Source organism: Harpegnathos saltator, unplaced genomic scaffold, assembly GCF_003227715.2.
Source record: "Harpegnathos saltator strain DR-91 unplaced genomic scaffold, Hsal_v8.6 scaffold393, whole genome shotgun sequence".
NCBI lineage: Eukaryota > Metazoa > Arthropoda > Insecta > Hymenoptera > Formicidae > Harpegnathos > Harpegnathos saltator.
The window spans coordinates 642,535-656,183 of NW_020230198.1; the positions used below are offsets into that span (position 1 = coordinate 642,535).

General features: G+C 46.5%; 1 protein-coding gene across 3 annotated transcripts in view; it reads left to right on the forward strand.

Annotated features, from left to right (window-relative positions):
- The window catches only part of raskol (Ras GTPase-activating protein raskol), a 264,298-nt gene that overhangs the window by 105,806 nt on the left and 144,843 nt on the right, over positions 1–13,649 (forward strand). Inside the window, exon 3 of one of the 3 annotated variants that reach the window (XM_025300972.1) lies at positions 3,755–3,829. The exons of the other annotated variants lie outside the window; for them this stretch is intronic. Within the exon in view, the coding sequence (XP_025156757.1) occupies positions 3,755–3,829 (75 nt within the window). The remainder of the gene's footprint in view (positions 1–3,754; positions 3,830–13,649) is intronic. 3 annotated transcript variants of the gene reach the window in all.

The window sequence follows — 13,649 nt, forward strand, 5'->3', positions numbered from 1 at the left end:
GCTGGCGGCCAATATTTAAAATTCTACAGAATTGTTAATTGAAATTCTGTTCTGGAATGCTTCATAGTTATAGAACTAGCCTACTAGAACTAACGGGAACTTTCGTCAAAAAGTGTATTATTCACCAGCTTCTTGTACTTTAGAGGAGACTATATCGTGCTGGAAAACGTCAAGTTAGCACGACATTCTTTCAATTTCGATTTTTTGGTATGAAGAATATGGAACTTTTTTTATTTTTATCAGGAACTGTACAACTATGAAAAATACTACTGGAACTAACATTATTTTTTAATAATTTTTAAAACGTCGTGCTAACTTCACAGACACGTGCACGTCTCGGGGTGCATTTTCGATCCGCGCGTGAACGTCTCGGGGATGAATTTGTCATCGCTTCCCGGCGACGGTGAGTTTTCATCCGGCACGTATTCTCCGAATTCCTCGTACATCTATTTTACGTTAAAACCGCTCGTCGGGGTCTCCCCGTTATGCCGCGGTGAAATTCTATTTCACGCAGAAGCCAAACTCGATTGCGCCCGCGTGCGCGACGCGCCACGCTGAATAAATGACATGACGCCATTCCGCGGAGCAAAAAGGATCATCTCGTTACGCAGGGTGACCTGGTTTCGCTCTATGGCGATTAATCTCGCGTTCGTGCCTACGTGACAAAGGCGACTTTGCTGAAAAAAAGAAATATTAAAGCGGACGAGGTGCGCGCTCGGCGGACGGAGGAGATGAACGGCGCTGGTCTCCTCGAGCGACTCGTCGGTCATTAGTGCGAGGGCCGGCTGTCCGCAATAAAGCACGCCGTTCAAAATAATTAGATCATTCTCTAAGGAAAGCTACCCACGACGATGCGGATCACACGGATATTTGAGACGGCGCTTTGCGTCTCCGTCTGACCGTTCGGCGTCGGAATATTTAGCGAGCTTATTTTTCCCAGCGCGCAGTGTCGGAGATCGTGCTCGTTCCTGCTCATTGGGTTCAATCAAGCCGCTGCACTCGGCAGATTTACCTCCCCATCGCGAATCCTTTAATTGTCTTTTTCAGCATTTCCAGCACGGAGATCCCGCGGAAGCGCAGCTCTGCCGCTTACTAGACGCGATCTACTTCGTTCCGAATAGTCGCGCGCTTTTCTCACCGGCGTTCTTAACCGTTGCGCAACGTGAGAAGTGTTACCGATTTCAGGAGATGTTAGATAGCAGATAGGAGATGCGAGAGGAACGTACAATTAACGGTCTGTAACGGTTATACAGCTATCCCGTCCTGAGGTAACGACGAGTGGCGAAAAGCGCGCGGGCACGCCTCTCGACATGCGAAATTCGCCTCTGCAGAAGTCATTAGGAGCGCGCACGCCACGGCGAGACTACGTGACAATTCATTCTTCTCGGTGGCCTTAGAGATCGAGCGCGTCTTGGCGCTCTCGCGCGATTACCGATGTGAACCTGACAAGCAACTTGATGAAAAAAAAAAAAAATTCGCAATACGGTTCGATTGTACTTCGTTTGTACCTGTTTGTACTACTTTTTGTTTCGTTTGTACTTCGAAGGATAAAACGATAGGGGGAGGAGGAAAATAGCCAGCAAGCAAGCCTAAGATATCGCAAAACGACCAACGCCATTCGAAAGAGAATCGTTTGCACCTGTTTGTATCTCAGAGGAACCGAAAGTACAGGATCTTTAAAATATGGCGGAAGGTTACTTTCGTACTTCCGATCCCTTTGAGGTCCCAGACGATTTGAAGAGAGGTATAAACGGGTACAAACGATTTTCTTTCGAATGGCGTTGGCCGTTTTTGCTATATCTCAAAAATTGGCGAAAGTACCTCTTGGACGTTTTTTAAAGATCCTGTACTTTCAGTTCCTTTGAAGTAGAGCATGACTGAACAAAAGAAGCCGGCATTCAAATCGATATATTCCTCTTCATATAAGAGGAAAATTAATTGATATAAGAGAAAATCCTTTTGAGATAAAAGGAAAACAGTTAGAATAACGTCTAATAAAGTTTAAATGAAGAGTTGATTTTAATTGCTTTATCGAAACAGGAATTTTTTTTCTGTATAAGGCTTTGCTTAGAATATTAGACTACGGGAAAAATTACTTTACAGATGGAATTTTTTTTTTTGGACGCAAAGAAGTAAAAACTAACTTCAATTTTTCGATAAACTCGGTATATTTTATGTTCAGATAAACTCACGTCCGAACATTGCATGCGTCGACGAGTTTATTAAAACGTTAAAGTAATTTTTACTTCTTTCTTATATTTATTTCGTACATAAATCCTTATCAGTCGCTTCCTTGTTAATCGCGCGTCCGATTTGTTAGTCGAGTGCTCTCTTCTCAGGCACGGCTTCTTCAAAGCGTTCTCGGGGCCAAAAGATGACTCGCAAAAATCCGTTTCGCGAACCGCGTGAATTAGCCGGTCGGTGAACCATTCTCGCGCCAGACGAATCGTCGGTTTACGCGCGCAATAGGCAGGAGTCAAAGATGATTTAATTATCGGCGACCTCATTTGTGTCGCCGCTGCCGCTGGAAAGCGAGCGTCGAATTCCACGCGGCGCGTCTTAACGAAGCTGCAACACGACCGTTCGTTGAACATCGAGCCACGCTTGCATCGGCTTTGCTCGTCTTTCGGAATGAATCGCGTCAACGAGCGAATCGTCGCGACGTTGATTTCGCTGGCTAAACGCGTGAGGACGTGAGCGCCAGGCGGAACAAACGTAATTACGAGCGCAGAATAACGCGGAGAAAGAGAGGCGATCGCACGACGGCTTTTGTAAACGCGCCCGCGCTACGCTGAAAAGCACACGCGACATTGTCTCCCCGCGGCTCTTTTTCCGCTAAACGCTAAATTAATTCTACATCATTACCGCGTGTAATTGCAGGGGGGCGTGTTGGCTAAATACAACGGCGCAAATGCGGAGAGGAGAGCATACCCGCGGTATTACGAGGAATTATGCAAATGCGCGATAATGACACGGCCGCAACGTGTCGGAAATGCGCAAGAGTACGTCGCGTGTAAGTTCCCGTCCTCATGAGGACGCTCCTCATCAGCGGCTGTTCGGGGAAGTGTCGCGACCCGAAGATTGATCCGACGGATCAACGGGGCCGGAGGAGCGAGAGGCCTTAATTGCCTCGCGTAATTCCGCGCTCGCGCGCACGCACGCTCGCGCTCGTCGCGACGAGAGTCGACCCGAGAGAGCGGATCATCATCCGCAGGACGACGGGGAGGACGTCGCGAGAAAATCGCCGAAGCCGTTTCCGACGTGGCCGTGGACGTGGCCGAAGGGTCGCCGAAATTGGTTTAATTGGCCGGATTGGGCTCTCGGCCAGCGGCACGTCCGATCGTGCGAGTCCGGCCGGGTTCAATGAAAACGTTTTCGTTCATTTTCGTGCGAGGGGTGTCGACGAGCACGCTCGATGGGGAGAAAGGCGACGCGATTGAAGCGATAATCCCGCCGTGACTGCCGCCGAGGAGCGCGTAAAAATACGAGCGCTCTGATTGGACTCGGTCGGCAAATATCGAGGGTGCCAGTCGCTTTCCACGATTCTCCGCGATTCGATTCTTCCGTCGAAACATTCGCGATAAAGAGGGACGGATCGTGTAAACGTTCGTTACGACGATGAATAGCCGCGCGCGCGCACGTTGTCTCGACCGCGTTCTATTTGATTTAGACCGAGCGATAAGCGATCATTAATCACGGTGAGACTACTTGCGGTTTCCGATAATATCGTTTTGTTCTCTTTCTCTCGTTGCAGGTGAGTTAAAGTCACAGTCTCTGCCGAGGGGGCAAGTGTTCCCGCCGCGGATAACAGTGGAGGACGCTGATGAAGGTAAAGCTCAGTTAATCAGCCTGCGAAGTTAATTAGCCGCTAGTATCAATTTTACGATCAAGGCCGACTTCCTGGGAATGTTAATTACGAGTGCGATTGTGCCGCGCGCGCGAGAAACGACGTCGGCCGCCTTCGTCGACGGCGGCGGCGATCGTGGTAGAAGAAGAAGCTCCGAAGGATCCAATATGCGCGCGCGGTTCGACCCGCCTTTACGATTGTGTTCGCGGTTGCCCTGAGAGGCGTGATCTCGCGGTTTTCGCTCTGATTAAGAGCGGAAGAATCACCCGTGTGATTCCGTTCAGATCGCGATACGAGGGAAACCACCAGCCGATCCGTCATGTTTCCTACGCGTCCGCTGGTGGAGGAAAAAAAAATAAAAACGCGGGATGCTCTTCCGCGTTATGCACAATCGAGGATCTGCGATTCTCAGCGCGTTCGCAACTTGAAGGGCTGTTCGATCTCGACACGGCGATAACTCTGTGAATACAACCGAGACACCGCGGCTAACCTAATCGTGCAACTTCCTCAATCAGCGCAAGAATTATCGAAATTATGTAATTGTTGGCCATTCGCGTAGAATTCGTTTCGACTCGAGTCGCAAACGAAAATGCAACAATAAATATAACGCCAGCATCAGTAAAAGAAATATCAATAGCACATAGCAAAATACATCGTCAATATGTCAATACAGTTTATAATAGACCGCACAAAATGCTGTTAATCAGTCTCATATCTTGTGAAACAAATCAAATAATTCGCGCGATCAATAATCATCGCGTTTGCATATTTAAGTAGCAGTGTGTAATTATCACTATTTATTGGACTGAGTCAAGAATAAAATTATTTTTTGCGAATTCAAGTCAAGTATTAATAATAATCCCATCGTAAAATATTTCATAAGATTTCCATAAATTCCAAGAAAAGAAAAAGAGACAAAGATTATTTTTGACTCGACCAAATATATCGTACGGAATTAATGCTAACACGCATATAATAAAGCCTCGTCAGCGTTTAAATTTCGTACTCACCATTGAAGCGGTGTCAGGTCCTCCATGTTGCATCTCCAACTGCGTCGTCCAACATCCGGGACATCGTAGGGTCCAGACTCTCTGTCTCCGGCCATCTCGTCCCACGTTGCTTGCACTTCACTCGCGACGCGATTAATAACTCACACTTTAACGGATGTGTGACTAGTATCATCGTGCGACGCGAGCCGGAGCTCGATGTCGGAACGATACGTACAAATTCGATGATCGAACAAAATCGGACCGTGCGAACACTCGAATGTCTCTCGCGACACGAATCTCGGCAGTTCTAAAACACTCGCGGCATTTCCGAGACGCACTTCGCGGCCCGCGATTCGCACATCAAATAAAAACAAAACGACCCGCTCGTCAAGGACGAAGTCTATTAGCGCGATGCGCGACAGCGTTGCAAAGCTCGTATCAAACAATCAACCGTGAGAGCCGACTCGACTGTCGACTTTTAGCGGACCAATCACAGCGAGGCGCTGACTCACTAGATCGGCTGATTCGCGATCAGGTTCGTCCGTTTTTCGAGTCTGCGCGTGAGTAATTCGTGAAAAGTATAAAATTTACACACACACACACACGTGCACGATGAGTTCACTATACATTCCGCGCTGCTTACGCAAAGTCGGGTTCCACAATATTTTGGAGAGGGCTGCCGCGCCATATTGATATGAAAAACGCTTCGCGGTGAGTTTGCAAAGATTGCTCCGTGATATCGCTATAAGATTTACTTTCGCGACAGGAATTTAACTTACACGAACTTTATTCAATGAAAAATTTTATTCTTTTTGAGAAAGACAATTGCGACGCAACATCCGTGTAGAAGACGCAAAACTAGAAACCGCGAGAATTGTCAGTCTATCAGTACGTTTGATCAACGATTAAACAAAGTATCGCGGAGTGTAAACGATTTCCTTTCTTTGACCAACGTGTATTCATGACATGTAAACAAAGTCGTGTACGTCGTGTATACGGAAATGTAAATAAGAGACCCGCAGAGTCAACGCGTGCAAGAAGGAATAGCGAAACATGTGAAAAATTATTACGTTAAATAATGTTTGCCGCATGTTTTGTCGAATTTTACCTCTACAACATTTTAATGGAATTTATTCAAGCTTCGTGTTTGTTTGGAGCACGTTATTGCAGCCGATACAAAAATATGCAAAAAGTCTATAAATGACCGTGATTGCGAGATTCATCAGCTCGCGTAAAATAATAGCGAATCTATTAGCAATTTCGATGTGCATTTCGTGCGCTGTTCGTAACGATTAGAGGATCGTGCTGAACAAATCATTCCTTCCAATAATTTTACAGCATAAACCGGAAAAAGATAAAAATAGACAGAGCATATATTTCTTCCCGCGATATATTCCCTCCATTCGCTGTTATGTCCACATTTTTCATGTTTCACAATTACATTTCCCGAGCAAACAAAAATCTCGTTAAATAAAATTTGTCGAAATATCGCGGATGTAAAATTCACGCGATAAAATGTGTCGAAGATTATTCAACGCAATAATTTTATATATTTTATTATCACCCATTCCTGCGCGCGTGCGCATGTGTGTGTGTGTGTGTGCGTAGATTCCGCGGTTGTCGCGATGTCGTGTTTTTCTTTGTCACGTTGCACAATGTCGCGCTCGGGACGTACGTAGTATTACCGAGTGTAAATAGCGGAACAAAACATCAGACGCGAATGTAGAAAAACTTTTTGCGCGCGTGACTTTGTTTACACTTGACGAATACGCCAACCGGTGAATGGGACTTTTGGCTGTGCTCGATGATATTTAATTGCGCATTGATAGGTTGGCAGTCATCGTGATTGCCATACTTCTCCTATTCCGTCGCCGATTCGGTCGTGCTATCGCGTGATTCGGGTTAATCGTTTATTTATACACGAATTAAATTTGTGTTGCGGAAATAAATCTCATAGCGACATCACGGAGGGTCCTTCGTAGAAATGTCGCGGTCATCGTTCGTGAAAATTTTTCACAACTCTCGAGTGTTATCGCTTCGACATCGGTTGGAGCTTTTCGTCCAAGTCGCGAGACCCTCGTTACACGTCGTTAAGATATAAGCATTATTTATCGCGTGGCGAGTGAAGTATTGTGAAGTGATGTGCAAGCAAAGGGATAACACAGGGCGGAGATTGGATTCTTCGGTGTTCCGGACGTTGCAGTTCGAGATGCGGCCGAGGCGGAGGGACTTCATTGCATTTCCTCATAAAAAGGTAAGTGCAAGATTTAAACACTCATAAGGCGTTATTCGATATTTATATAATGCACGCGTGTTTTATGTAAATTGCACTGATTTCGTACGAAATATTAGCTTGAGTCGGAAGAGCACCTTTTAACCCTCTCGTTCTTTGAATCTATTATATTTTCTCGTGAAATATTTTGAAATAGAATTTAATACGATATGTTTATTATTTTTAGTATGACATATTCGTCCCATTATTATATTACATATATTATTGACTTGAGTTTGCAATAGCCATTTTACCGCGTATTTAATTTGATGAAAGTAAATATCCGACAACCTTGTTGGAATTTTTCATTTTCGACTCGATCCACTAAATGAGGGCAGTTATAAACAATTGCTTAAAACGCTGTGAATATAATGGTAAATATTGTTACTTCATTATTCTCGAATTATTTCGTACGATTTACACGTTGCGGATTTACACGTTTAACTGAAATCTCCCGTGTGATTTTATCGTAATTATATTATTTGTGGATACCACGAATTAGTATTAGGACATAATTATAAGCTGTGTCGATAGTTGATTATTACTTTATGATTTGTTTTATTACTGATTATACTACTGATATATATCATCATAACTTCACTTGCAACTTGAAGCGAACTGTGCACAGTCCGCAACGTTGCACAATTAAAAAAATTTTTAAACATTCGCGTTGATTTCGCGCATCAGCCGTGCATCAACGAGAGCGTAATTCCACTTTACATAACGAACTCGATTAATTCACCGTTCTTCATTTCGAGCATTGTGCAAATCGCGCTGCCAATTGCACTCCGCAAAAAAGCACGCTAATTCTCCTCTCTCTCTCCCCCCTTCCGCCGCGCCGCGTCAGCGAGGTCGCCTCGGCTGCACTCTGCGCGATCGTTTGAAAAAAAGAATAAAATAAAATAAAAAGTGGTGACATTTTCACGCTGCGCGGTCAGAATTGATTCGGTCCTCGTTAACCTTCGTTTTTGTCGACAGCCTAACCAAGTGACCTTTATTTCGCGGCTCGTCGCGGGGATATCCCCGACGAGAGAAACCAGCCTGTCTGTTAATTATTCAAATTGCCGCACACGCGGCACGCATTCCGCTCGCGGCTTCGGCTTGTGACCATCCGTGAACGCGGCCGTGCGCGTTTCCGGCCGTTTGCATTACGTGTGCGCGTGACACGCATCAGCTGCGGACACGCGATGAACGAATGAACGAACGCGACGGGCGTCTCCTCGTCCTCGCGGTTTCCCTTCTCGCCAGACGCGCACCTCCTCCGGTCTCCGGCATCTCGTCCTTCGCCGCGTGTCCTTCGGTCCTGAGCCAATTTCCCTCGTGTGCGCGGGCCTGCATTCCCGCGTGACTGTCTTATGATCTCGCGCCGACGCATAATTCGACGGAATCGACTTGTCGACTCGAGGTCCTCAGCGACTCTTCGGGGTATATCGGGAACGGGTGTCAGTACAATGTCGGGGTATCACGCGTGCAGCGCAACACGTGCAGCGAAGTTCCATTTTCTAGGTTTTCCGGTTTCAGTCGTGCCGCATGGCAGTCGCGTGTCGTAATTGTTGCTTAAAAGTCCGAGACTCCGTGTGGACTCGTTTTGGATAGTTTAGTGTTGTATAATGCGCCGCTTAATTTTTCATCGCGTGTCTGAACCCTCGCACGCTTTCTCAGATGTCAAACTGTCAAATCCGACGGTGTCGTGATAAATATCACTCCCGACGAAATGGATTTCACGATGGAGTGAAATTGGCCTCTAACGAAGGGGAGTCCATGAATTATTAAAGCGTGCAACGACGACGGGCACGTAAGAGAAATGATGCCTCTCGTGAACGAGGAATGAACGAAAGCCCCGGTGAATGTACGGTGAAACAACAATCGGTTTCTACGCGAATTACGTAGTCCCTCCGATCGCGATGGAGGCTCATCGCCGTAATGACGGGATTAAAAATCGCGCGATAACTCGCGCGTTATTACGATCGGCCGTGATATCGAGACGCGATGCGAGTCGTTTCCGGCGTTATGTGAAAACACGCAACTTTGTAGTTTTGTTTTCAATCACACGCGTACCGGAACCGGAAGACCGACGTCGTCGAGAGGCCGTGCAAGTTTAGCAGGTGCTCTTATCGCAGTCTCCTTTGAGACGTCACTTTGAAGTGTCACTTTCTCGCGTTTGTCCTCAATCATCTTTTTCACCTCTCTTCGTCAACATGGGAAGGAAGTAGTGGCTTCCTGCCTTCTCTCTCTCTCTCTCTCTCTCTCTCTCGCCATTGCTCCCCGCAGATTGTATCAAATGTTCTCTTTTGCTAGCGCTTGACATGTTTCACGACGATAATAACGCCGTGCAAGAAAGTCGTTTAACTTTCATCCCCGACCCGGTCGAACCGTAGAAGGAGAGAAGGAAAAAAGGAAAACGAAACGACACACGATCGAACGTTGAAAAATAGAATTTAATTCCTCTCTTTTAGTGCCATTACTTTTCCTAACCAAATAACATCAACTCTAGCGGGAACGGCCTGAGTCTGAGTTCAGTTGAGAGGAAGGGCAATGTCAGTGAAAATAATTGAACTTGATTTTCGCGAGGAAGCAATTAGGGCACTCGGCCAAACAATGCATAATTCCGTCTAATTTATATCCACGCATTAATATCGCTTTCGGCTCGCTCGAGCATCGCGTCGGGACAAGTTTGCGTTGGAGCAAATTCTATATTAAGATGCATGAAATTTCCTCAATGTGCTGCGCGTCATGAACGATTAAACGAGACTCCGTGCGGTACCGAGCCTAATGAGAAGCTGGGAAACATTATCGTATCACTGTCAGAATTTCTTTAAAGTTTCTCTCTACTACGGCGTCGTTTAATATTTCACTAAGCAGGTCGCGTGGCCAACTTCCTTGGCACGTAACGCCTCGTGCATAACTTCTGCCTGCGCGGGGATTAGTTCTTGGCGAGCGGCCCGAGGAAATGCGGGCACGATTTCATTGATACAAGTTTCAGAACCGAATCCGAGCTCCGCCGTCTCTCGTCGGATTCCCGGCGTTGCGCAGGAAACGCCTCGCGTCCGCCGGCGTCGCCGTGCGGTAATTCATAATTCGGAAGGCGTTGCTTCTTGACGGCGGGGAATTACGTGCGAAGCAGGCCGTTTTCAAGGCTATTTTTACGAATTTTTTTTAACAGAAACGGTAAGATCAATGGACTTGAAATTTTCACAGTGTATTCAATAATGTTCAAAGTATAAAATAAATTTTATTTTGCATCACAAGAACCGATACGATTTGTAATTATAGTAGTATCGAAAATGAAACTTTTTTCAACCTGTAATTATGTTTAACAAAAATGAATAAAATAAAATATAACTGTATATTGTTCGAGGAGGGGGAGGGCGAAAATTACATGTCTACTGTATATTGTGTAAAAATTTCAAGTTATTCGGTTCAGTAGCTTTTGCATAATAGCGTCGACAGTTTAAGAAAATGGTGTTTTCAGATAAACGCGTTTAAAGTTTTGTGTGTACTTTTCATATAGATAGCAACAAACTTACTTTATACTTTGAACATAAATGAATACGCTGTAAAAATTTCAAGTCCATTGATCCTATCGTTTCTGTTAAAAAAAATTCCCTTGAAATAGCCTAAAAATAACCTTGAAAATGGCCTGCTTCGCATGTAATTCCCCCCTTAAAGCCACGCTTCGTTCGTTTATGAAGCCAATCGACGAGCGTCAGAAGGTCCAGAATCGCGCATGGATTTCGAATGTCTCGGATACCTCGTTTCTTCTCCTTTTCCGCGACTTGAGCCGCGCCCATTTATCTTCGCACCAGAATTCAGAGCGCAAGACTCACCATTAACTACATTAATGTACAATCGACGAACCAATTAGAGAAGTAAACCTGAGGTTGCCGCGTTTGAAGTACTTTCGAGGTCATCAGACCTCGTCGACCCCCTCCCCCCCCCCCATTAATGTCATTAAGCTAAATTTTCAAGCCGAATTTCGAGTTCAAGGCCGAAGCGCATCGCGTAACGGCTCGGTGCGGAGAAAACACGTGTCTCTCAAACGAGATCTTAAACCAGCTGATCGGCCCGTTTGCCCTCTCAGTTGGAACTTATTAAAAGCACCGTGCACGCCCGGAGTGTTGACTCGCAGTCAGCGGGAGAACTAGATTCGCGAGGCAGAAATCGAGCAACGGGAACGAAACAAGCAGCGAGCGAGGCCGAAAAATTATCAGGCTCGCGGCACGCGTGAACGTTCCACCTTCAACGTCGTTATCACAAAACGAGAGGACCCGGCCAGCACTGTTGGCGCGCATTTACGACGCGGCATGGCTGCGAGCCAGGTTAATGCGCCAATGTAATACGCCGCGTTTTACGTGCAGCCGCGTCTACGAGCTCTCTCGTGCGAAGCGCGCGACGTTAAATCATTCGTATGTAAGTCGGGGATTTTGGAAACGCCCAGGCTCGCGCAAGCCTGATGATCGAGTCGACTTTTCGGACCGGCAGATTCGCGCGACGTTTTGCCGATATCGCGTTGATGGATGTCGATTTACGTATCAATTTGTTATAAGCGTCGGCCGATTATTGATGATCTAGTCGGTGCCTAGCTGATATGAAATTCGGCACGGCTCGAGCATGATGCAAGCCGAACGACTGGATCGTCGACATCTGCACATCTTCCAGACATCGCGATGAAATATTGGAGATATCAAGTCGATTTTGTTGAAATTGATGTTGATTTCCGCGTGATTTTGACCGAACTTCTTTGCCGACTTGCTTTTGTGCATATTTCATCGCGCACAATCTCATATCAGGGACCATATTAGAGAGACACAGAACGTATGGCCCCCGTGTGCTTTCCGCGGCAAATTCGGTGAACGCGAGCGAAGAGGATTCGGCCCTCGGAGGAGGAGAATCTGTGTCTCTGCCGCGGCCTCGCCGAGGGCACGCACACCTCCGATAACTATTAATCGCCCGTATAATGGCGCGCCCCCAGAAGCGCCTCTCGCTCGATATCTTGCGCCGCCTTCCCGCAATTTTTACCGCCGATATCGATACGTACGCGAGAGAGACTATCGCGTGTGCGTTCCGCTGAAGCGTCCGTGCGATCGGCGTTACGGATAAAGGAGATCGCGCGATACGCCGAGCTATCGCGTCTGTCGGCAATCGAGATCCGGCAACGGTAAATAAAAGCGAAAATAATAGCGCGGCGAGCGACTCGCTCGCTCGGAGGTATTCCGACGTACTCGCGTACGCATCTTCTTGGTTTAACACTAGAACTACCGCACGGAGAGAGAGAGAGAGAGAGAGAGAGAGAGAGAGAGAGAAATGTTTGGTTGAATGGAAGAATTTGCCGGTGAAATATGAACGGCGCAGAAATTCCGCTCGAAGTCGGTCAGAACTCGATCTAAATGACTAAGATTTCTTCGGTTAACTTCATGAGAATTCTGGTCTTTTCAGTCAGAATTCTTCAATCATTCGTATTTCAGCGGAAAATCATTCGATCAGACATTTTTCTCCGTGCGGAGGAGTCAAAGTGACTATAATTTCTTGCAAGGATTACTCGAACTCACAATATTTTATACGTTTAACGTTGAACGAAATTAAAAGAATAAACATTTTTTCTCCGCGTTAGGCGGATTTTTGCAAACGTCCGTCGAGTTGACTGTTCTGGTCGTTAATCGTCGGCAGTTTGTGTGTGTTTATTCATTTTCTCTTACGTGCGAGGCGCGTTGCTCGCGCGGCATCGAAAAAGCGTTCAAACTAACTGCATTTCCTCCTGCCTTGATTAAAGTATCAAACACGAAATGTAAGAAAGGTAACTTCGCCGGTGGCAGCGACTCCGACTGCGAAAGTCGAGAGAGTCCGGCACCAGGCGGGTCGGTTTAGTCGGAAAAAGGAAACTACTCGGCTTGAAGTAATAAGTCGCCTCATTATTGCAGCGACAGCTTGTAAAGTCTCTGGAGAGCATTATCTCGTTTCTGGAAACGGCGTGCCGCCCGAACGATTTATTCCGTCGCGGAAGCGATTTCTCGCAAGCGCACTTGCCGCAAGAGCGACGAATGGAAAATCCGTAACAGCGACTTTGAGATTTTAAGTAAGAACAAGTTAGAGACCCGAGCGCTCGTCGTATTCCAAACATGACGCTACTCAAGTCAATTAGAGGACCACTTTTCGAGCACCGCGTCATATTTGGAGTATACGTTTAAAGCAATGAATATTTCTTAATATCTAGTAATGCGCACGTATAACTTCGTTGCATTGGTCGCGCAACTCTCATTTCCTCTCCTCGTGGACGTTTTCTTTAACGACTTGAAAAAAAGACGCAAAGAGTGTAGAACGAGCGCGAGAAAAGGCACTCGGCTGTCTCGAAACTCTCCTCGTGTCCTCTCTTTGCGTCGTGTACGTGTATGGTATCTTCGCGAAAAACTCCGTCTAAAGTGGAAAGTTCAACGCGCGCGCACGCGCGCGCATGCTTCTCGTGGGAAAGCGCGATTGGCGACGTCGCGAGGCAATGCGAATGTGTTTTCGCGCGCGAGGAGAGCCGCGATAGCCGGGCCTGTCG